We start from the raw sequence: 24420 nt of genomic DNA, 5'->3' as shown, positions 1-24420 counted from the left end.
CGGCTCCACTCCAATCACATACCCTGGTACACTACGGTTCAAAAGTTTGAAATAGAAATGTAGAAATGTCCTTATAGTTGAAGGAAAAGCAATTTTTTCCCAAACATCTGGTTTTAAATGCAATATGTACATAGGTGTATAGAGGCCCATTTCCAGTGTTCTAATGGTACATTGTGTTTGCTAATGGCGTTAGAAGGCTATTGGATGATTAGAAAACCCTTGAAAACCCTTGTGCAATGATGTTAGCACAGCTGAAAACAGTTTTGCTGGTTCTTTGACAAAAGGGCAAAATTATTATTTTGAATAAAAATCATTATTTCTTTTTTTTTTTTGTAATTTAGAATTTTATTATTTTACATAATTATGAACATAAAACAAACAAACAACCATAAATATGAACGCGCAAAACAGACAAAAATAAAAAATGACGAAAAAAACCCAGAAAAAACAGAAAGAATAGAGCAGACAGGTAGATCGGCAGTTCAATAAATAACACATATTTGGAAGTGAGGAGCGATTCATTATTCAGGCAAAGTGTATGGCCTTAATGTAAAACATCAAAACCAGGGCTGTCAAAATTAACGCGTTAACGCAGGATGATTAATTTGTGGAATTAACGTGTTAATTTATTTTCACGCATTAACGCACATTCTCACTTTCATCGCGCTACGGGTAGACGTGCAGTTTATGAACAGGCAAGGCGGCGGGCAACTGCCTGGGGCCCCGAGCCGATAGGGGGGCTCCCGACACTCGGATGCATCAGAGAGCAGCTGCATCCCCGTCCCCCTTAAACAACAATGGTTGATTTGCAATGACATCTCAGTAGGAAACTTCCCTAAAGGGGCCCCACGTCTCCTCACGTTAACCTGAAGTTATCGTTCTGCAAGTTGTAAATGAAGCTGAAGGAAAATGAAGAGGAGTTATCAATCAGGAAGTTAGAAGAGGAAGAAAAAAAAGAGGATGAAGAAAAAAGAAAGAAAGACACACAGTTGTAAGTGGCGCTGCTGGCACAGATAATGATATAATCATAACATTAACAGTCATTGTCTAACTAACAGGGACACAGACAGCAGCTAACATTAGCGTCAGAATGCTAGCTGACGCTAACGCTAACGCTAACTAGTAGAAGCAGTGCTTCAAAGATGCAGAGGAGGAATTTCCTGCTGTGGGTTTAGTAAGAAAACTATTTAACTTCTATACTTTATATTTTGTTTATAATGTGAGTTATTTACAGTGCAATGTATAATTGAAGAAGAGAAGAAGTTATTTACAGTATTTTATTTTTTCTATATATTTATATTGTCATAATGTGGGTTTTTTACAATGTAATGTTTAATTTTTACTAAGCTTGAATAGGCTTTTACAAGTTATTTACAGTATTTTATTGTTCTTTACATTAATATTTTCACATACTTTATTTATCTCTCCGTTCCTACAACAATATAAAGAGAAAATTTGAATTTTTCTGGCATATTTACGAATGGTAATTACTCGTGATTAATCGTGATTAATCCACAGCTACCCTGTGATTAATCTGATTAAAAATTTTAATCTTTTGACAGCCCTAATCAAAACAAAACAATTGAGAGTATCTCTACATGGTTTAGCTGTTCTCTCTAGATATATATTTACCAAAACTGTCCCACTGTTCATTTATCATATCATTTTCACTGTTTAATCTCCCCAACATTTTTTCACATTGCAGCAATTTCCATCATCTGAGTTCTCCACATGTTCAGTGTGGGAGCTTGAGGTTCCTTCCAACACCGCAAAATTGTCCGTGCACAAGTCATTAGGCCAGTCTTTATGATTCCAAAGATATGTTTGTTCAAGTGTGGTACCATTGTTCAGTCTCCTAGGAGACAGTCTAGTCTAGATCTGGGAAGTTCACAATTCAACCATTTGCCTATACAATCTAAAACATTTTTCCACAGGGGAAAGATCTTCGAACATTCCCATAATGCATGTACAAATGTACCACTCGATGGGGTAAAATAATATCTGTGAATTATTTTATACTGAATAAATTTGCCTCTTGCTTCTCTTACATATTTTTCAGTGTTGGAAAGAATCCCCTCCCATGTTTTTTCATCCAGAGTACAAGACAAATCCTTCTCCCATATGCGCTTGAGATTACTACAGCCATTACTGCCTGTCCAAGGACACATATCATACCATTTTGATGCTTTATGATGCATTTTAGGTAACTGTACATAACATTCAACTGGACCCTTTCCCTGACCAGTGGGAACAACCTCCTTAATACAGTGTCTGATTTGTAAATATTTCCAAAAGTGGCCTCCGCCATCTAAAGGAAATTTTTCCTTAAATCTGGTATATGAAAGAAAATTACAATTTTCAAATAAATCATCAAAAGTGTGACTTCAAATGGAAAACACAACAAAAATGTAAAGGTGATCCCAACCTTTTGAGCGGTAGTGTACAGTAGAACAGTATTTCAGATTTTCCACCAACATACCACGATTTGAGAACCATTGCCATAAAATAAAGGCCTTTGCACGTCAGCAGCAATGTGACTAAATAGCAGAGGAGAGCTTGTTTGGTGTATGAGCATTTAAGAACTCTTGCATGTAACTGCTTCATGGTGTACCCAAGTTTGACAGTTTAAAGATCTGAAGAAGTTGTGACAAACCCCCCGCTGTTCTTGCTGTATTGAGTATTTTGAATGTCATGTCTGTAACTTGTATTTTCATCCATTAGATAACTGCTAATATTAGCGGGTTAGGGTTAGGTTAGGTGTCACTGACATTAAGGCTTGAATTAATTTGACACAGTTTTGATCATTTTACTTATTTTAACCATAAAAGGGCCAGACAATGTCCTGTGAGTAAGTGCTTTTTGCCCATTTTTCCTGAATAACTTTCAATATCTGGCAGTTATATACAATTTACTGCATGTTAAAATAGTGAACAAAATATTTTATTCAGAATAAACACTGTAGTTGTACACAAACACCTGATTTTGCAAGTTGAATTTGAAATTTGAACAGTATAAAACACATTAAGGGCCAATTCCAATTCCTATCTTAACTAGCTCAACCCTTAATCTTAACTCAAAACCAAGTGTTGAGGGTTATTTTGTCACTTAGAAATGGGACACCCCTTAAATGCAGATACGTCTTCAGACTGTAGGGGGCAGAATAACGCGAAACCTGCGTCCAGTCTGTCAACTCCAAAAAAGAAGTGGAAGAAGAACACATTTACGTCATGATTATTTATTACGATCCGTTTGTCAGTCAAGTTATTAGGTTGTCAGTTAGTTATAAGATGATACTCATACAAATACCACAACCACGGACATATTCAGCTGAAAATTACCACACACCACGGCTTATTTAAAAGTAAACGATAGCAAACGATCGCGTGTGCGCACCGGCCGACTATTGACAAAAGATCGTAAAATAAAAATAAATGTTACGCAACAAAGACGTCAGTAATCCATAATATGGGCCTAAACTAAGATAATACAATGGTTTTCATCATTTTTATATCTCTATTAACAAAGAAAATACTTGTATCGCACTCGCTTCGCTGCTTTCGACGCCACGTTTCTTATGTGAAAACACGCAATGCATTCTGGGTAGCCCTTGCTCCCAAGGGTGGTCTCGGAAAATCTCAATATTGAGGGCGATACAGCCCTTAAACTCGCCCCTCAACTTAATTTTTCTGAGAATCGGGGACAGCACTTGCACTAGAGGGAGCGCGCATTTTTGAGATTGAGGGTTAAGAAAGGAATTGGAATTCACCCTTAAAATAACATTTGTTTGAGTTTTTGTCTCAATTTCCAAAAACAGGCCACAGAATGGAAAATATGTAGAGGCGTGTTTGCAACTCTCTCCTCTCTGGTGACAAAGACGCTGATTCGTTGGCTTCTTGCAACAGTGCGAGTGAAATTACCGTAATAACCACATGTTGGCTTTGACCTGCAACTTCTCAGCTTTCAGAAAGCACTGGAAATTATCCGATAGCACAAGCTGTCGCGTAATTATAGTCATGCAAAATGCATTAATGTGTTGTTAAAGGGTTAACAAAAATCACACGTAGTCTGCAGTGGCCTTTATTCAGCTATTACTTCCACTTTTTATCCAGTCAATAATCGCACAATTCAAGATTTATTTCCACACCATAATTACAGTTAATTAAATGACATTTTGTCCAACTAACACAGTGCTGCATATGCTTCCTCTAACTTAGTTTGTGGAAAGTCCTGACACAGGAAGTTATCTGTTTCTCCATGGACCTCTGACAATATAATTGTATAGATTACTGGTTAGCACTCTCTCGCCAGAACAACTGGACGTCCAGTGCTGAGTCAGAATACACTGGACAGGATTCCCACTGCCCAAAAAGGGAGAAGAATGTACATGCTCACTCCCCACTGCTTCTCTCTGGATTGGTGTAAACCAAGTATCAGGAGGGCATAAATAGACTGTGCGTTTGTGTAAATACAACCGCGACACTTACCAACAAGGAGGCTGAAGTCATCATTCTGTATTAGTGTAAATGCAGAATGCAAGCGTCTCTGTGTAAATGCGAGTGGAAGGCTGATGTGGTGCAGAATATATGCAGACAAGGGAATATGTTGTGCTATTTGCAGGAAAAAGTCATTTTAAAAGAAAATGTTCTCTTTCTTTTATCTTCTAGGGACAAAAAGGAGATCCTGGACTGTCCCCTGGCCAAGCCCCAAAAGGACTAAAAGTATGCATAGTAGCATATGTTCTTCTTTAAAACGTATATGCAGACACTTATCATGTAAATATACTGTGATGTGATGTTTTTCAATTTAGGGAGAGCCTGGTGTTGTGGGCCCCCCTGGAGTGCCTGGCCAACATGGACGAAAGGTGGGAGTAACACATCTGTGCAGACTGTGAAAGATTATAGTCTACGTTTCTGTTTCTGTCCTCAAAGTATGTTTCAGACATAAATCAGAGACCAAATGAATGTGAATGACTGAATGAGTGGAGTTGTGTTTATGGTGAGCGAGTAAATCAAACGCGCTCTCCTAACCCTGGCTCTCTTTGAGCTGCATATGCGGTCGGAAGTCTGTGAAATTGCAATGTTTAGATTTTTGAGCCAAACATGGATGTTTGAGCTCTTGTTTGGAAAGAAGCCGAACATAATGCAGGCATCAAGCAGCACACCTGTGATCTGGTTTTCCCCTGGGATGAAATACTCAAGGTTCAAATAGCCGGGCTGTTGCATCATGAGTATCACAGGCCTCAAGATAAAGGAAGCTGAGGCACAGAAGTTTACTGGGTGAAACACGGGTTATAAATGCTTTCTCCAACTCCATGTTATCATTCCCTCTCTGGAGAGAAACTCGCCCTAAAAAGTTGGGTTAGTTTCTGTGCTAAGGATTACTTGATTGCTTTACAGTTTCCTAACAGAGAATGATGGTTTGCAGCAGTGTTTTTTTCTGTGGCCTTGTGCATTTTATCCTTGGCCTTTCCCAACCTCTGCTATCCTGCTTACACTAATTACACATCTCAAATGGATCAGTGCCTGTTGGATTTCCTACTATGCAGAGTGGACAGATAACATAGCACTCTGTAGCTGGCTAACTGTTCTGCTTTAACTATCTCATTGTAGAACTATGTTTTTGCATTATTCTTTCCATATATGATATAGTAAGGCCCTATCATTATTCCTCAGATTATTTTTCTTCTCCTGTTTCAATAAGGAGTGCCTTTTGAGCAGCTTCAACATACATGAAACCTACCACAGCCCCTGACCTGACAGGGATTCAACAATCCTCCTATTACAAGCCCGATTCCCTTCTGCGTATGGGCTGCCCCTCTTATTCTGCTGTGTATAATACTTGAAATATTTCACTTTTTCACATTGGAGACAGCACGATCTGCCTTGCACAGATTAAAGGCAGATTAAATTAATTGCAATCACAAAATAAAATAGATCTTGTAGCACTGGTGCAAATTCGCCAAAAATGCCCAAAAATGGCCGTTCAGCCCAAGATGGCGGCCTTCCTGTATGACTTATGGCAAAGTCGTCATTGACTTTTTGGACCGTCCTGACATGATTAACATGTGTTCCAACTTTTGTTCATGTACGTGAAACATGACAAAAAGGCACCTAATGAAAGCTGATTTTCATTTTCATAAGCCCCTCCCACTTTCATTTTTAATGCAATTTTTCACCAGGTCCATGAGTTTTGGGGTATGGTAAAGGCCTCAAAAATGCGATCTTGCACAGTCGTGCTCGAACCCTAATTACATATTATTTCCAAAATTAGCCATTGTACACATCTGCATTTGCCACCAACCAGCATGCACCCGACATGTGTGGGAGTGTAAAGGCCCAATTCAACACTGCTTTATTCTTGCTTGCTTGTCGCTTTATTCTATTAGTGACAACAAGAAAAAACAAAAAGAACAAAACAATACAATACTATTATGTATGTCTCTCAATAAGCCATTCTCAAAAACATGAAGGAAAATTATGCTTGGACGTTCTGTGGAGTTTGTCATTCACATGTGAAGATTACAGCGCGAGATTATCTGGTCAGACATCTTCCAAAGAGCAGGAGCGTCTGTGTAAATAGCTGTGAATTATCCAGATCTTTCCCTGCTGTCGTCTCACATGAGATAACTACCTGGACATTTGATGGGGTAGGTGTCAGGAGAAGTTCTGGAAAATGTCTGAAACTACTTCTGCTGACCTACATGTTTTCACATTCACTCCCTCAAGACAGTTTTGGGGGAAATATCCACAATTTCCACTTCAGTGCTATCACTGAAAGCAGCTTCTGACTCCCTGACCCTGTCTCTGGCACTCAGCCCAAACCTAGTAGTTCTCAATTTACAGTAGATATTAACAAATGGCCGCAAATATGCAGTTTGATTTGAGAAAAAAATATCCTAACGGGTCAATAGTGTGTTTGTTTTCAGCTGTGTAGTAATGCACATTTCACATTCTAGTGTATCAGCAACATGGCAGTAGCATTGATTCAAAATGAACTCCAGCAGCCAAGTACATTCTGATTATGCTGTGCTGCAGTATGTCTTCCCTCTCTGTCTGCAGTGCCTTTCTAAAGCATTTCACACACTCCTTCTACCACCAAGGGATGGGAGTCTGACCCGAAGACCCAGTGTCAGTGATGAATAACAGCAAGTTCCTCCCATTATTCATGTGGTGTAGCACGGGGTTTGGAATAATGTGGATAGTTTTGGGGCAACAATGGCGCTCTATGACACAGATGACGAGACAATGTTATATTTTGCTTGTACAGGCAACTCTTCTGTAGAATATTGGCAAAAATGTATTGTCAACCACTGCTGGGCCAGTGTTAGGTGAAGCAGAAACCCAGTCGACTGGAAGAGATGTTTGTAGTTGTGCTGATAAAATCTACAGCGCAGTTCTGGTGGAAGGTTTTCTAACTGCCCGTAGCAATGGCTGACTAATATGAGCAACAGCATGCAGTCAAATCTAAAGGAAAAACAGAGATTTATCTTGTTAGCATGGATAAAATCTTGAATCGTAGGGGAATGCAAAAACTCAACTAATAGACCCAAGTACATGAAATTAAACTATGATTGACAGCTTTAAATGGGAAGGAAACCACATTGTTTCATCTGTGGTGATAGCTGACCATGAAGAAGGCTTCCCTGAATGTTAGTTTTGGCAGATTTACTAAGATCTGGTGAGATCGGGTGGCAACAGGATTTTAATCTGATGTCAAGTCGATATTGTTTTCTCTCAATGTCAGTGGCACGTGTGCAAACACAAGAGCCGAGTTAAGTCGCTGAAGGAGGAGCGTTTACTCTCTGGTTTTGTGTAACTCTCAAATTACAAGTCAAACCACTGTAACACCACAAGAGCTGTCAATGAGAGACAGACATCAAAGCCCTGCATAGTAGACCAGACCACACTGAAGCGTGTGTCTGTCACAGAACATCTTTGTTTCTGTTATGAGCCTCTCAAGTGCATCTCACACACAATATTCTTCTTCTTTTCACCTGTTTTCTCCAGTTTACAGCAAAATCAACAGTGGACATTTCAGTTTGTTGTAGTTTTAACATGTATATACTGTATTTGTTGCATATTTCAATAAGGCAGCAGTGTCTGTACCCAAAGAAAAAAACATGGTAACCCTTTCTTTTACACTCCCCTAGTTACCAGGTATTTACCTGGTAATTCATGGTAACACAAAATTGTTACAATGTAATTATCAATGGTTATAAGAAAGTAAATACAATGGAACTATGGCCAAACTATATAGTAAATTATAGTATGTTATTGGGTAATTACTGCTGGTGATAAGAAGGTAAGTACAATGAAATATGGCCAAAATGTTGGGTATTTACCTGGTAACTATGGAAGATTTTAGTGTATTATTGGGTTATAAGCTGGTAATAAAAAGGTAGCTCTGGTCCCCTAATTACTAGCCATTTACCCAAATATATGGTAACAAAAGCATTGTTGGTAATAACCACTGGTCATAGTGGGTAAATACAGTGGATCTACAGCAGAAATACTAAGTATTCATCTGGTAAATGATATTGTGTTATTGGAAAATTAATACTGGTAATAAGCAGGTAAGTGTTAATAAGTAGTATTAGTAAAGAGACAAACAAGGTACAAGTGAAAGCAAGGTCAAAAAACTAAGTAGTTCCTTTACTTGTCTGTGTGACTAATAAGCAGTGGTGGAGGAAGTACTGAATCTCAGTACTTCAGTAAAAGTACAAATAACCATAGAAATATTTACTTTAGTACAAGTAGAAGTACCAAAATGACAACCCCACTTAAGTAAAAGTAAAAAGTACCTGATTTTAAATGTACTTTAGGTATTAAAAGTAAAAGTACTTGTATACTGATTAATTCTCTTAATGTCTATATTCTAAAAAAAAGAAAACAGGCACTGGCATTTTAATGAAGTTTTAGGTTAATATAATGTGCTTACCATCTGTGGCCCAATCTGTCAGGGTAATCTTCAGAGTTAAATATCAATAGCAAAACCAACAAAGAAGTCTGGTTATACATCTTTAAAAGATTTATTTAACTGCAACACAAATATTTCATGTCATTTGCAGTACATTAACCATTTTAACACTGTAACAACAACACTGTTAATTACCATATGTTTAAGGCTTCAGTGCATGAGTTTTAATTTGACAGGAATGGGCGCGGGTCATAAGCTCGCATTGATTAAAGCCTGTTTATATTCGCGTGTGTGATGTGGTGCGGGTATGAGGCCTTTTGAGAAATAATTCAGTCTTGTGCTCACATTACATCATACTCTCTCACAATCATTATCATACTCATACTCTCCTACAAACACTATCATACTCTCTCACAAACACTATGATACGCTCTCCCTAACACTATCATACTCTCTCACAAACATTATCATACTCATACTCTCTTACAAACACTATCATACTCTCTCACAAACATTATCATACTCTCTCACAAACATTGTCATACTATCTCACAAACATTATCATACTCATACTCTCTTGCAAACACTATCATACTCTCTCACAAACACTATCATACTCTCTCACAAACACTATCATACTCTCTCACAAACACTATGATACTCTCTTACAAACACTATCATACTCTCTCACAAACACTATCATACTCTCTCACAAACATTATCATACTCATACTCTCTTACAAACACTATCATACTCTCTTACAAACACTATCATACTCTCTCACAAACACTATCATACTCTCTCACAAACATTATCATACTCATACTCTCTTACAAACACTATCATACTCTCTTACAAACACTATCATACTCTCTCACAAACACTATCATACTCTCTCACAAACATTATCATACTCATACTCTCTTACAAACACTATCATACTCTCTTACAAACACTATCATACTCTCTCACAAAAACTATCATACTCTCTCACAAAAACTATCATACTCTCTCACAAACACCAGTATAGTCGTGCACACTTACTATCATACTCTCTCACAAACACTTCTATAGTCATGTACCTTTACTATCATACTCTCTTTCACGCTATTATGGATGCAACAACATGATAGTGAATGTATGAGAGAATGATATGCAGTGTATTGAGAGTATAGTGGTATGTGTGAGAGAGTTTGATTGAAATGGAAGTCAACTTGAATTTCCAGTTTCTAATTGGCTTATCAGGATGTCTCTCCAGCCGGATCTCAAGGACAGTGTCCCGCCTCCTCTGGAACGCGGTCGATTAGGAAATGCGGCAGACCTTCAGACCTCGATCAACAGGTTTATCAGGGCAGAGATAAACTGCCCTGATGATCTCTTTCTGTTGATCTCTTCGTTACATTTTCTTACATATCAGAAAATGTAACGAAACGTATTGTAGAAATGTAGCGGAGTAGAAAGTATAGATAATTGCTGCAAAATGTAACAAAGTAAAAGTAAAAAGTATGCACTATTTATTCTACTTAAGTAAAGAAAAATGTACTTAAGTACAGTTACGAAGTATTTGTACTTCGTTACATTCCACCACTGCTAGTAAGGTAACCCACCCCTGAGGTCAGATCAGCAGTGTGGCCCTGACTGAGGCTTCACCGTGTTGTTTTAGTCCTTCAAGAAGATTATGGTTCTAAAAACTCAATATGGGATGAGAGAACCATCAGATATCGAGTAGGTGACTAAAGTGCAACTCAGTTGCCAAATTGGTTCTGTTTCTCAGCAGATTCGACTCATCGAGCGATTCCATAAGCCATTGTGTTATTTTATCAGTATAGTGCACACAGTGTTAGCAGATCTGGCTTCAATACAGCAGCATAGCGTACAAGCTAGCAATAACGGCATTTCATGCACAGGTCATCAACTTAGTGATGTGACCCTGTGTAGACTGTTATTTTGTGATGTATATTGTAAGTGAAATGTATTTGTGCGAAGGGGCAACTGTGGGACAGTGGGTGGAGGCGGTTGTCTTCAAAGCTCAAGACGATAAAAAAGCACACAGAGCATTTTTTGGTCTATTCTGAAGTTGTGCAGGATCAAATTAGACGGTGGACCACTGCAGTCAAGGTAATTCATGGGAAACCCTGGAGGAACTTAATTAATATGTTGTTGGGATAGATTTTAATAATCACAGGCCATTTTCATTAGGAAGTAAATCAAAATGAGTTACCTGTCACTGTATTGCAACAGCATCTGTTCAAAAAAACTCACTCAGACAGAAAGAAAATCCTCAGACAGACCAACTTTTGAATTATACACAACGTCTGGTTGAAGAGAAGGAGAATCAAAAACTGCAAGAAAGGTCACTGTAAGGTTCAGATCTGGATGTCTGAAGAATGCGAATGAACAAAACAACAAGTGAAGCTCATTGTACAGTAGATGCACACACAGGCACACACCCCTGTCTTCATTTGGGATACAAAAGCATGATTGCGCAATAGCGTCTCGGCAGCATTTCCAGTGAACTGTTATGCAATGGGACTGCGTCGACACTGAAAAACCATCTGGTATGTTTAAGGTTCCTCCATTCAGTGAAAATTGTGGGGAGGATTCCTTTTTGAGAAAAAGGGGAGACCTTTTCTTGCTCAGTGAGTCATGGAACATAGAGTCATGGGAAAAGCTTCGTCCTCCTGATTTATTGTAATTGTGGAACTTTGCTGGGTGTGGACATGTACTCTGGCAGAAGTGAAGTGATTCCAACAGGTCACCTGTTCTTTTTTCTCCTTTTTTTCTGTGATGATGCTCATGTAGAATTTCTTGTCCCCCCCCCAATCAGGCATGACCTTAATGACGCTGCATGGACAAATGTCTGCAGCAAAAACTGCTGACAGTGAAACAAATTATTAAACTAAAATACAGTTTATATCCAGCTAATAAAGTCAAGGGAGCCAGCTTGGCTCTGTTGAAACCCACCAGACACCTTATTGCTTGCAGCTGTGTTCAACTGTGCTTAACTCTCCAGTTTTTTTTTTATCAAACTGTGGGATGAGAAGCCAAAAGTCCTTACAGCGCACTTTTGTATTCAAATTACAGTGAAATTCCATCATCTGCCACAGTTCGAGGTTTGTCAAGTTCAAGGTTTTCCCTCTTGTCATAACCAGTAAAGCCTCAACGTGCTGCAGCTTTATGGAGCTTTTTACGGAGCCTGTTTGCAGAGTTTTCTGCTCTGTTGCTGGTCCACTGCCAGAGAAAGCCATTGCCCTCACTGTGGGAAATGTGCACAGATATGATGAGGAGGTTGCCTGAGAGTCACTCAGCTGTCTGAACTACAAAGTAAGAAGGGGATTCATACATTCATGTGTATGTGCACAGTGGAGAACTTAAAGAGATACTTCGCCGATTTTCATGTGGCTTTGTATTGCTAGTATAGCAGTAACGCATCATTTGACTCAGTGATGGGATAGCTTCTTTTCAGTGTTTGAAACTACGCCATTTCTGCACTTTTTTAGACTCACCCATAGGGGTTCGAGACTTTCTCGTCCATTGGCCGATATTTAATTCCCAGAATGTAAACACGGTGTCCGCCATCTTTGCTAACAGCTACGACCGGCTCTGGCTCTTGTAAACTAAAAAAAGAAGACAATAACAGAATGTAGTTTTCAAACTGATATGGCTGCGAGGGAAAAGACCTGCTTTTTGGTGGTGGTGCGGCCAGAATCGGCACCTGAGGAACTTTTTATGGGCACTTTAATGGGCGGTGGCTCGTCGATTCACAGAGCAACTCGGCCGTGCGGCAACAGTGGATGAAAGAAACTGGATAACAAGTGTAGAAAGTGAGTATTTTGTTTTATATTTATTTTCACCACCACATTTGTCCATGTTTATATGTAACGCCAGCTGAGCTAACGTTAGCATCTTTACAGTTCATTTACACCTATGCTACTGTAAGAACAGATACTTTGATTCACTAAAGTTTTGCTCGTGTTTTACAGACAGTAATATCACTGAACAGCTTACTGTCACTGGAGTGGATCCAGAGACTGGGGAAAGACGATCGTCTTGTTTTACCTGCCCGTGTTGTTCAGGATAAGATACTCAGCTCCTGAAAAACGGAACCGTGAACTCTCGCAGGAAGCAAGCGCCGTGCATTCTGGGAGTTGTTGTCATTCGTGTACATGAGCGATAAATACATTTTTCTGCCTTTCTCAGCCAAGAAGGCACTTGCTTCAAATATTATTTCACATTTCTACTACATAGATGACCTACTTTTAATAGATATCCATCTTCTCAACGGTGAAATATCCCTTTAACCTACCTTGGACGAGTTTGCCTTTTATGCAGCCAGCTCTGATCATGCCACACTGGAATAACTCTCAACATTTTTTATTAGCTGTGTGGCCCTCAAGATTTTCCCTTCCTGCTCCTCAGCTGTGCACAATAACATTCTCATACCTTTATTTGCTGAGTGTGGTTTGTCCAAGAAAGACTTACAGGCTTGCTAGTTGGGAATAAGTTTTTGTGATATAATGAAAAGAAAAATCGATGGAAAGAACAACCCAAACCAAGTCTGTTGCTCACTCTGTAGGGGCAACTCCACTGCTGCCACATTTTGGCTTTTGAGAGCAGATCTGGTGTGAGTTAGACTAATTAATATTGTTAGCTCTTCTTACAGAGGGAGAACTAATGTAGAATGTGATTCTTTGCCATTTCCGTGTCTAATAACGGATTAGCGGACGTGTGAAAACCGTTCCAAGCCCATACACGATCAGCCACTCTTCAGGGAAACACACTTCTTCTCCCTTTTCTTTTTTACTGTACTCTGCAGTTAGCCGTGCAGCAAGGAACCTTCACATTCTTGTGACTTATCTATGCCCAAAGATGCTGTAAGATATTTCTAATTTGAAGCACATTCTGCAGATAAACAGAAGAGTCTTACTGAGCTTGATAGAGTTACAGTGGATAATTGTCGGATTTTGAATATAAGAAATAATGAACTTTTAAGGTGTGGTTTATTGTTTCTGTAAATTATTATTTATTGGACTCAGAAACAAACACTGATATCAATCCAAGTCACGGGTGTGCGGAATTATTGTGATACTTTATATTCTATAATAATATAATAGTAATGAGTTATGATGATAACACTGGACTGGTATCAGCCATTTAATCCACGTGGGATGTCAGTCTGCCAGCACCATTTTCCTCAAGTGTTCAATGTAACTAAAGAAAACATCGTGTCAGATGCCATTGCATCAAAATGGGTGGTAAATAATTTACATGACACACATTCACTATAGAATATTCTCATCTAAAGCACATGACTTAGGTTTAAATATTTTACTGACAGGAAGCTAAATGTATATGAAAATGTATATAATCAAATGTGCATATTATCCTTTTTGCAAAAGGGTTACATTGATACTCTAAGGATAGCTCTACGGTTAATAGGAAAGTATGCTATCTTACATTAATATTTGCTGTTAGCATGCTCTTAGTAGTCTATTTGCTGGTGATTATGCGAGTTAGAGTTGTTTCTCCTTGTGTCCAGTCTTGTGCTCAGCTAAGTTCATGGTTTCCTGGCTGCTGCTCTCATTCTAGTTCTGGTCTTTTTTTATGTTGCCGGCCGCTGAAGTGGGCCAATATGGAGTCGGGCTAGTTCTGCCAGCTTTGGTGAGAATTTGAAGAATTATTTTGAAGAATAGATATTTCATTTTATTTTGGACTGATTGAGCTATATTTCTGACACTTTTAGATACAAGCCAGTGTACTTGGCTTAATTCTGGGCTATCATTTATCCAGGTCTGGCATGGACCTGGCAGCTGGGTTAGTTGTTATGGGTCATCTTTGGCTACACCAAACGCTTGGGTTGGGTTCAGCGATTTTAACACCCTTCCAATAATAAAAGATTTAGTTTCACATTAATTATCATTTTATTCTCCTTGTTCATGTTTTTACACTCGACTGAAGAACAATTCCCACAAGGTGTAAGATCAGACTCTTTCTTTAGACCATCAACTTTCCTTAGAACAAAAAATGACTGCGTCCAACACTCTATATGTATATAGTATGTCTGTACTGTATGTGTGTGTTACATCAAGCCCACAATTCTATAGCATCAATCTAAGTCCATATACAGTACAGACCAAGCTATCTACTGCAGTCAGTTACTCACTCCCTGTTCCACATGTCCAGTTATTGTCATGTCTTCTTTTTCTGTTTTAAAGGTGAAGTATATAGTTTATAGTGCCATCTAGAGGAGAGGCTGAAATTTACAACAAAGACCTGCTCCTCTGCTCACCCCCTCCCTTCCCTGAGCGCTACGGTATCCTCAGCCGGTCAAATGTCGTCCTCGTCGTCTTTCTCAGTGTCAGCAGATGAGGTTCGTGAGGCGAGGGAGAGGGCGAGCTACCGCGGCCGTAGCAGACGAAGCGGAGAGAGTGGAGGCGGGACTTCCGCTACACGTAAAGCGACGCTTGATTTGTTCTCTCGCGTTTGTCCTTACAGGCTCCGGTAGAAACATGGCGTCTCGCTGCTAACAGTGGCAATGCAACCGCGGCCCGCGACCATGTTATTTTACTTTTTTGAAACACTACGAAAATGAAACAAAAACTATTATACAGTGACTAGACAATGCATGAGCACATAATATGTATAAAAAGTGGATTTTGGTTCATTTAAACCCATAAATACTACACAGTGTCCCTTTAAGTGTAATTACTGTAAGCTAATAAAGTCAAATTCCTTATATGTGCACTCATACTTGGCCAATACATTCTGATTCTGATTTCACAGGCCTGCTTATTTGAAAACTGAACCCTGGTTTATGTCACCAAATGTGTCACTGGAGGAGGATTTTCATTTTAATCCTCATGCATGCACTTCAGTGGGAGGCCTGACAGAAAGTGCTCCTTCACTGTGACTTGCTGCCAGCACAGCTGGAGGCTAATGACTTCACACTTGAAGGGATAGACATGTTGGTCCCTCAGAGATGACTTCACATGACCATCTACTGCTGGTCTTCGCTGTTAAAAGATTCATACGTTTTGACATGCTCGTTTGAGCGCATGGGGCATGAAGGTGACAATGTGTTAACCTGTGGGGTTTCACTGACTGTGTAATTGTTTTTACGACGCAAAATGATTCTGAACAGTTTTGCCTTTGTGGTTGTTGCTCGTCTGTGATGCAACATAAAGAAATGCTGCATTAAGCATGTTTGGAGATCATTAGGTGAACAAGTCTGCACTGCAGTTTTCGCAGAAAATCTTTTATTGATTTTGTTTTCTTTTTCAGAATTCCTAGCCTAAATAAAGTCAGTCAATTACATTCACTGAGCTGTTCAAGGTGATGGACAACAAAAATTAGAAAAAGTTTCACCAAGAATGACTTCTGACTAAATCTCTTTAATTGTAATTATATACAGTATTTATAGATAAACTAAATGTTAATTTCATGAAAACACTTTTGGATGAAAAGATAAAGTTCTGTAAATGACTTAACAACATTTATCAAATATCTGAGAACATGCCTGATTAATAAATAATAACTGCCCAATGGTGACGGCAAAATAGCAACTCTCAGCCCAATTAATCGGCCCAATAAATGTATCAGTCCCTTCCTTTGTGCTACTGTATTGTCTTCTTATTGGACAGGCTAATGTCTAACACATTTTTCTTCCAACAGGGACAAAAAGGTCATCCTGGCTCGTGTGGTCTCCCAGGTGAAGCTGTGAGTACTTTATTTCTCTTTTTCCTATATGTCATACATTTTCCTGTTAAGATAACATTAAATTAGACAGAATAGCTTACATCGTGTACCACTGTGCTGATGTCACACTCCTTTGGGCCATGCAATAATGAATGCATCAGTAATACAGCGTAACAATGATGGCACCATTTTTTGGATGGTTCTGGAATTAAATTCACCCTCATTATAATGATTTTTTTAATTGAGGTTTGAAAAAAAAAAAAAAAAAAACTTTGAAAAAGAGTTTTAAATACATTAAGCACAGGCTGACCAGCTACGAGATGAATCGTGACTCTTAAACTTTTGATTTAGAGTTAACAGAAAATGTGCTAACGGTGTATGCAATTATTTTTCAAGTGAAGAAACAAGGTCTATAAACCTTTTGCGAATGATCTCTTTCTACCAACTTCCAGCTTGCCTTTACTTTCAGATACTACTGTTAAACTCCACTGCAGGTTTCCCATGGAACCCCTGCCCTAGGTCACTGAATGTTATGGGGAAAGTGCTGAAAGTGCCTGAGGTGGGAGTATGAATTTTAACATTAGGATTAAACAAGGATTAAATGCAACTGAAGAGGATTTTCTGAAAAGCAAAGAGTAATAGGATCCCTCCTCTTGTCTCTTTTAGGTATACAGCTGCAGTGTGTGTTAGGCCAGTTTATATTTGCTCACTGAATAGAAGCATGTCTGTCCATTTATAGTTAGAGGAGATTAGGAAATGGCAGATAATCCATTAACACAGAGACAGTGGTATGTTAAAAAGATGGCTGATGAGTGAGAGGGGGTTACAGATACAGAGAGGGAGTAGACACATCAGTCATTTGGGAGTCTTTGGCAGTAAAACTGAGCAAGGGATTTTTTGGCAGTGTTGCAAGTGGGCTACAAGGTTTGGACACCATAGGTCATTCCTTCTTCTCTCCCTCCTTCCTGATGCAAATCTCGTGCATGCCTCTTTCTCTGAGAAGAATGTGCTGTGTCACAAAGAAAACTCGCACTGTTCTTTAAAGATCGCACACTCTTTACTTTGGGAAACACCCTTAAAAGATTCATGATCAACATTCATCGGTTGATAACTACTTAAAATATTATCCCATGAGCATGACACATTTTGCAGGTACTTGCCATGTTTATCAATCCATTACTACCACCAACAGTTGACCAGTGGAATTGTGTAGCTTTGCATGGATTAAAGTTGAAGAATTGTCTCCTGTGAGTATTTCTGAGGTACATAAACTAAACTTGGCACCTTCAACTAAGTCCTAAGAAGGTTCAAAGTTCAAATCTTCTTCAAAAGTGGCCCTTGTGTGAGGAGCTTGCATGTTCTTCCTGTGTTTTTGGGGGTTTTCTCTGGGTTCTTTAGCTTCCTTCCACAGTTGGAAGACATGACCCTCAAAGAATAAGCAGTCTAGGAGCAGCGGCCCCAAACCTTTTTTGCTTCACTTACCACAGACCGGCCCCATAGCGCTCTCTGGTCGCTATGGTAACGCTTAAATGTGCCTTCAAAATAAGATCATATATTATATATATATATATATATATAAATAAGATTGTGTGATTTGTGTTTCCGTTTTGAGTTTATGTACTTAAATTGATATGAGTGCTATCAGTGAGGCTCCAACAGAAACCATGTGTAGATAAAATAAGCATTTATCTTGAAGAACACTACTTCCTTCCCTCCATCCTTCAGTCTTCCACTCTTCCTTTTCCCATCTTCTAGTCGTTTGCCCCCATCTAGTGCTGAGTCCTGCTCTGTCTTTCTCTCCACAGGGTGAATGGGGAGATGATGGAAGCCCTGGGGCCAAAGGCTATCCTGGCAGGCAGGTGCAGTAAATCTAGTGTTGCAGTGCTGGTTGAACAGAGCTACACACACACACACACACACACACACACAGACAGAGAGAGAAATACAACAATAATATAATATCATCTATATTGTGAATTCAGCTTTTTGAAAATAAAGGATTGATTTTGACATTTTAATAAATCTTATTAAAGATAGTAATTTTTGCTTTATGTCAGACTGATGAATGAAATGGGAATCACAGTGGAAACACTGAATCCTTTTGTGTTTTCTGTAGCTAGAAAATCACATTTAAAAGATATTGGATGCTCGCAGAAAAAAACAAGAAGAAGTCCGCCTTGGGCATCTCAGTGTCAGTGTGGAAAAATCTAATTTTGTAAATCCAAATAAAAAGTTTGCCGCAACTGAATGAAAGTGGAGGTGGGGAAAGGCCCTGAAAGATGGACAACATCTTTGAACTGCTGACACACCTGTGGTGGAATCTAAGCGATGGATGCCTCTGGTCTAGTGAAGAAATAAAGTGTCAGAAGGTTTCCATAGTAATCACTACCCTGAAGAAAGAAAAGGTAATAAAAGTGTGACTAACGCCACAGCTCCCCAGGTACAGATAGGCGTCCTGTGCCCTTCCAAGCTGTGAGCACCATCCCATGACCCACTCAACTCTAAAAAGTCAAAGCTATGGTGCATTCAGAGTTTCTCTGCTTTTACATTTAAAAAAAACAGCTGGGCAGCAGCTCAGTCACTTAAATACTTAGGATAATATAGATTTCAGACACAGGTCTTGGCGTTTTGCCTCTATTTCATAGCTCCGATCCCTATAGACACTTCGTGGTGTGTGATGGATTAGGTTTTAGCACCCCCTACCATCTGTATGCAGTGAATCATTGAGACTGGAGGTATATGTCAAGACACTGTTCTTTGCTGAGGGGGAGTTCTCCTGTGCTGAGAGTTGACTTTATTTTTGCGGATATTTTTCCTGCTCCATTGGATTTGTTGGCAGGGTCTCGGATATTAATGTGATGCCGCTGAGGTTTTAACTCTACAAACGTCAGCCCAAGATACTAATTTGAAATCTTTAAAAGCCATAATGTGTGTCATCAAGTCGGGGGAGTGTTTAATGTGTTTTGTTTCCACAATTAAGAAGTGAAAGATCGTTATAACTGAAGTTCTGCTGCTCTTTGTAACCACACACATATCTGTTTCGTCGTCTCTTTCTCTTAGGGTTTTCCTGGGCTTATTGGAAAAATGGGGCCAAACGGATTCAGGGTGAGTAGATTGTGGATACTGTTTTAGCTGTTTAGCTTTAAGAGACAGTACGTTTTGTTCTGTGGTCATAAAATGTTGCATTGAAAGCTTAAATTATTCAATATCTCGCATTCTAAAGCTATATCCCAATTCAGGGGTCACCTCCAATACAGGATGGGGTTTACATGGCCAACACAAAGCCATTGTTAGCCACATTCACCTTTACCCAACGCTGAACAACCAATGACATGGTCTGATCTAAGGTGGATTTACATACTGCTACAGTATCTCCTATAGCAATAGAATTGCAGCTGAACGTCATACATACCGTATTTTCCAGACTATATGTCACACCGGAGTATTAGTCAAAAAATATGTCACGAATAAGAAAAACACATATATAAGTTGCATTGGTCTATAAGTCACATTCCAGCAGAACCCATTTTGCTCCAGCTGAGAGTTACCTCTGTTTTTCGCCAGTCCCTGATGAATTTTTCACTCACTCCAAACTGCTGCTCGATGACCTGCTGCATACTTCATAATTTGCAGTTTAAATTCTGCAGTATAGCGTTTTCTTTTCGTGTTCTCGCTGTCTTAATGGTTTAGTGCAGTAGCAGTGCTCAATTGTCACTAATTTGAACGGTGCACTCATGTGGTCATAGATGACATAGCAAATATTTGATAAGTCGCTTCTAAATATAGGTCGCATGGCCAGCCAAACTACTAAAAAAGTGCAACTTATAGTCCGGAAAATATGATACATTTAAAAGCGAAATTTTGGGATGTTTTGTTTGTCTCCAGCATCTCCAGACCATAGTGACTCCTGGTATATGTCGGAGCAGGAAGGTTCTACTCAGCGTTTAACTAGCAGTGTTATCGTGAAGTTAGCCGGCTCTCATGTACGAATTCAGACGGCTAAAAAAACGGAGATGTTTTCCTCGTACTACGCTAGCTTGTCGCCTAGTGATAAAGCACTTTAGGCTTAAATCTATTGGTGAGTCGCTCTTCTGTGTCTCCTCTCCTCTCATTACTTTATGTGTACCTAAGTCTGTTAATGTGGCGAGTGTGTGTGTGTGTGCTTGTTTTCAAGTGGCTTAGCTTGACTAAACACACGTCCTCCTCCGTGACAGTTCTCTGTCTCAGTACGTTCGCGAATCATGAGTGAGTCAGTGAGTGACAGCGCGAACGAATCACATCCTCCAGGAGTGAGTGAGAGCGGCAGACAGTTTTTCTTGCTAGTCACTCCCTCCTCGCTCAGCGCACGTTGGCTGGCGTCGTTTGCCGAAGATTCCCGAGTGAGAGACGGCGTCGGCAAACGACTTCACGAGTGATTCACAGAACGCGGCAGTTCCACTCCCGGCCGCCACACTCTCTGCTGAGCTCAACCGAACTAAGAAAGGAACGAATCAGTTCATGAAGTGATCCTAGTCAGTTCGTTCACTCAAAAGACCAGTTCTTTCGAACGAATCGTTCGTGACCGACACAACACTGCACGTGATCACCCTCTGTGCTTACATTCCGGAGGTGAAAACCATGGCTCACGCAGACACTGCCTGTGAAGAAATACTGAAAGTCACAGCATGCTGCAGAGGCAACATACTGAAGTCTTCATCATTATTTCTGGAGATTTCAATAATGGACTCTACCCTGGCTGCTTTTCACCAGGTTGTCAACTGCCCCACCAGGAAGAATAGGACGATTGACTTACTGTACACCAATGTTAAAAAGTCAAAAAGTCAGCCTTATTATTTTTTTAAGGAAGCATACAGAGTCACCACCCTCCCCCCACTGGGAAAGTCAGAACACAACCTGGTCTACATACAGCCCCAGTACACCCCCCTGGTCCAAAGGCAGGCTGTCAACACTCGCTCCATCAGGAGATGGACTCCTGAAGCAGAGGAGGCCCTGAGAGACTGTTTCGACACCACAGACTGGCATGTGCTGCTGGGTGAGCATGTTGAGGAGATTGAGGGGATGACTCACTATCTCACAGATTATCTCAACTTCTGTGCAGATGTGGTTGCCCCCACCAAGACTGTTCGGTGTTATCCAAATAAGAAACCATGGGTAACACAGGAAGTCAAGGCTGTCCTCAACAAGAAGAAGAAGGCCTTCAGGACTAATGACAGAGAGGAGATGAAAGCAGCAGAGCGGGAGGTGAAACTCTGCTTGAGGGAGGCAAACGACTCCTACAGGAGGAAAGTGGAGCAGAAGCTGAGGGAAAATGACATGAGGGAGGTCTGGGAAGGTGTCAAAACCATCACAGGCCACAAAGCAAAATCCAGCACGGGGGAGGAATATAGGAGCCTGGTGAGGAACTTTGTGGTCTGGTGCCACAATAACAGCCTGCAGCTCAACACCTCAAAGACCGAGGAACTGGTCATCGACTTTGGGAGGGACAGACCCAGTCCAAGACCAGTTCTGATAGGAGCAGAGGAGGTGGAGGTCGTACAGACCTACAAATACCTTGGGCTTGTGGCTGGACAAGCAACACGAGGCAATTGTACAAGAAGGTTCAGAGCCGATTGTACTTCCTGAGGAGGCTACGATCGTTTAACATCTGCAAGAAGCTCTTGTGGATGTTTTACCAGTCTGTGGTGGCCAGTTTTCTCTCCTACGATGTGGTGTGTTGGGGAGCACAACTAAAGCCCAATTTATACTCCTGTGTAAAGTGCTCTGCATAGGTTACGCAGAGCCTGTCGAAGAGCCTCTGCGTCGTCTCGGACTGCACAAAATATTTTTTAAGTGTCCGTCACTCCGTCAAGGGACAACGGAGACGGCAAGAGCTGCGATTGGTCCTCAGGACAGGCCGAGCTAAGCTGCTCTGTGCCCGGCTCACAGCGCGCACCGAGCACCCACAGACGCGGGGCTGATCACTCTGAATGGCCAATTTCTCGCCTCAAATTATCTTAAAACTGCGTTCCGGGACACAGAAAAGTGACAAACGGCCACTGTTTCAACAACAACAGTCTTTCTCCCTCGGACGCCATTGCTCACTGTAGCCAAAAGCACAACAACCTTGCGCAGCGACCCCTACTGATAGGGTGGGAAATTGCAGCGCCTATCCGTCATCACGACGCAGAAGTATAAAGGCTCGAGTGATCTACCTGGTGACGCAGACGGATAACGCATTACGCAGTCGGAGTATAATGTGGCCTTAACTGTGCATAATCACAATTTACAAACTTGCAATAATCACAATATACAAAACGTGCAATATACACCACCAAAATGTATGTGTATGTATGTATGTGTGTATGGACATATACATACACATTTGTATATCTGTGTATATGTGTATATACATGTGTGTGTGTGTGTATGGGTGTGTGTACTATATGCATGTGTGTATATATGTGTGTGTGTTTATATATACTCTATGCATATTTTATATTTTATCCTATATTATATTTATATTTTATGGTGTCGGGTAACTGGGGTGTTTTTTCTTTCCTGTCTCCTGTAAATAATTTTAATATAACAGTGCTGTGTGTGAATGCTGGAACTGTTAATTTCCCAGAGGGAACCTCCCAAAGAGATTAATAAAGTCGTCTGTCTGTCTGTCTGTACGCTTGTTACCTGAGGCCAAAAATGAACGTAATGTTAACTGATATGAAGTGAGCACTGCAAATTCTTGCTTCTTTTATCATTGGCTTGTTCCAGTCGCTCCTCCTGATGGCTTGCAACCAAAGATGTCTCCGGTTAGCCTTGAAAGTGGTGCAACTTGACGGTCTCTGGTAAAACTCCAGGCTTTTGTCGATTCGTGCAACAGACAGCACAACAAGACATGTTGCCTGTTGCTCACAATTGCAACAGACATGCGCAGTAGAGAGAAGGTGATGCGCATGTGACGTAGGCTGCCAAGGGGTCTATAGCTCGGGAAAAAGAATGACACACTTGTCAGCTGGTATAAGACACACCAGTTGTGTTTAGGTTGTCAGAGTGACTTTCTCTGTGTACATATTTCAGGTTTCTGTCATGCATCCCCCCCCCCTTACTAAAGGCTGCAGTGGGAAGATGCATAATTGCTCTTCTGTTGAACTCTAACTGTTTAAAAGTGCATGCTCAGTGAATTACCTAAACCAGTGTGCTGCATAAAACCATCAGTGCCATAAATGCCACTCACCTGTTGACTCTGTGATGATAGTGACAGATGGTTTTGTTAATGTATATTTAATGCACTGTAGGCTTAGTTACCTACTTAGAATTGTTTCTATGCCTGCTGCTCTTGCTAATGTTAGACAAACACCACAAAACGATATTGCTCTGCACCTGAAGTGCGACCATAATGCATTCAGACGTTTGTGCTTCTCACATAGTACAGTATAATGTCACTGTCATTTCCCCCCACTGCCCTTTTCTTTCCGTTGAGCAGGTATGGCACAGAGATCTTCAGAGATCCCTGATGTGAGGGTATGTGCCCTTGGACTACATCGTGGAAGCCGGCACCATGCAGTCCATGGGCATATACACTTGCCTCAAGGCTTGGCTCTTCTAGACCACTCACCACTGTAGCAAAAAGCCTGCAGCACTGTAATCAGATCAAAGTATCAACACTTTCATAGATTGTTACACATATGTTGGTGTTGTTGACATCTAACGGTTCTGTCCATCTCTGTTATCTCTGCTGAGTCTCTCTTTGCCCTTTTGTCTCTTTTCTTTTGCTTTTCCATCCAGCTTTGCCTTATGTGTTCATCCATTCTATCTTTTATTCATCTCTTCAG

General features: G+C 40.3%; 1 protein-coding gene across 1 annotated transcript in view; it reads left to right on the top strand.

Annotated features, from left to right (window-relative positions):
- col27a1b (collagen, type XXVII, alpha 1b) overlaps positions 1–24420 on the top strand; it is a gene marked incomplete at its 3' end in the record, with an annotated part of 87765 nt that overhangs the window by 23935 nt on the left and 39410 nt on the right. Inside the window, exons 6-10 of the mRNA XM_083905395.1 lie at positions 4665–4718; positions 4808–4861; positions 16589–16633; positions 18418–18471; positions 19673–19717. Of these exons, the coding sequence (XP_083761521.1) occupies positions 4665–4718; positions 4808–4861; positions 16589–16633; positions 18418–18471; positions 19673–19717 (252 nt within the window). The remainder of the gene's footprint in view (positions 1–4664; positions 4719–4807; positions 4862–16588; positions 16634–18417; positions 18472–19672; positions 19718–24420) is intronic.

This window comes from Microchirus variegatus (assembly GCF_963457635.1).
Source record: "Microchirus variegatus genome assembly, chromosome: 18".
Lineage (NCBI taxonomy): Eukaryota > Metazoa > Chordata > Actinopteri > Pleuronectiformes > Soleidae > Microchirus > Microchirus variegatus.
This window is presented reverse-complemented; position numbering and strand designations above follow the sequence as displayed.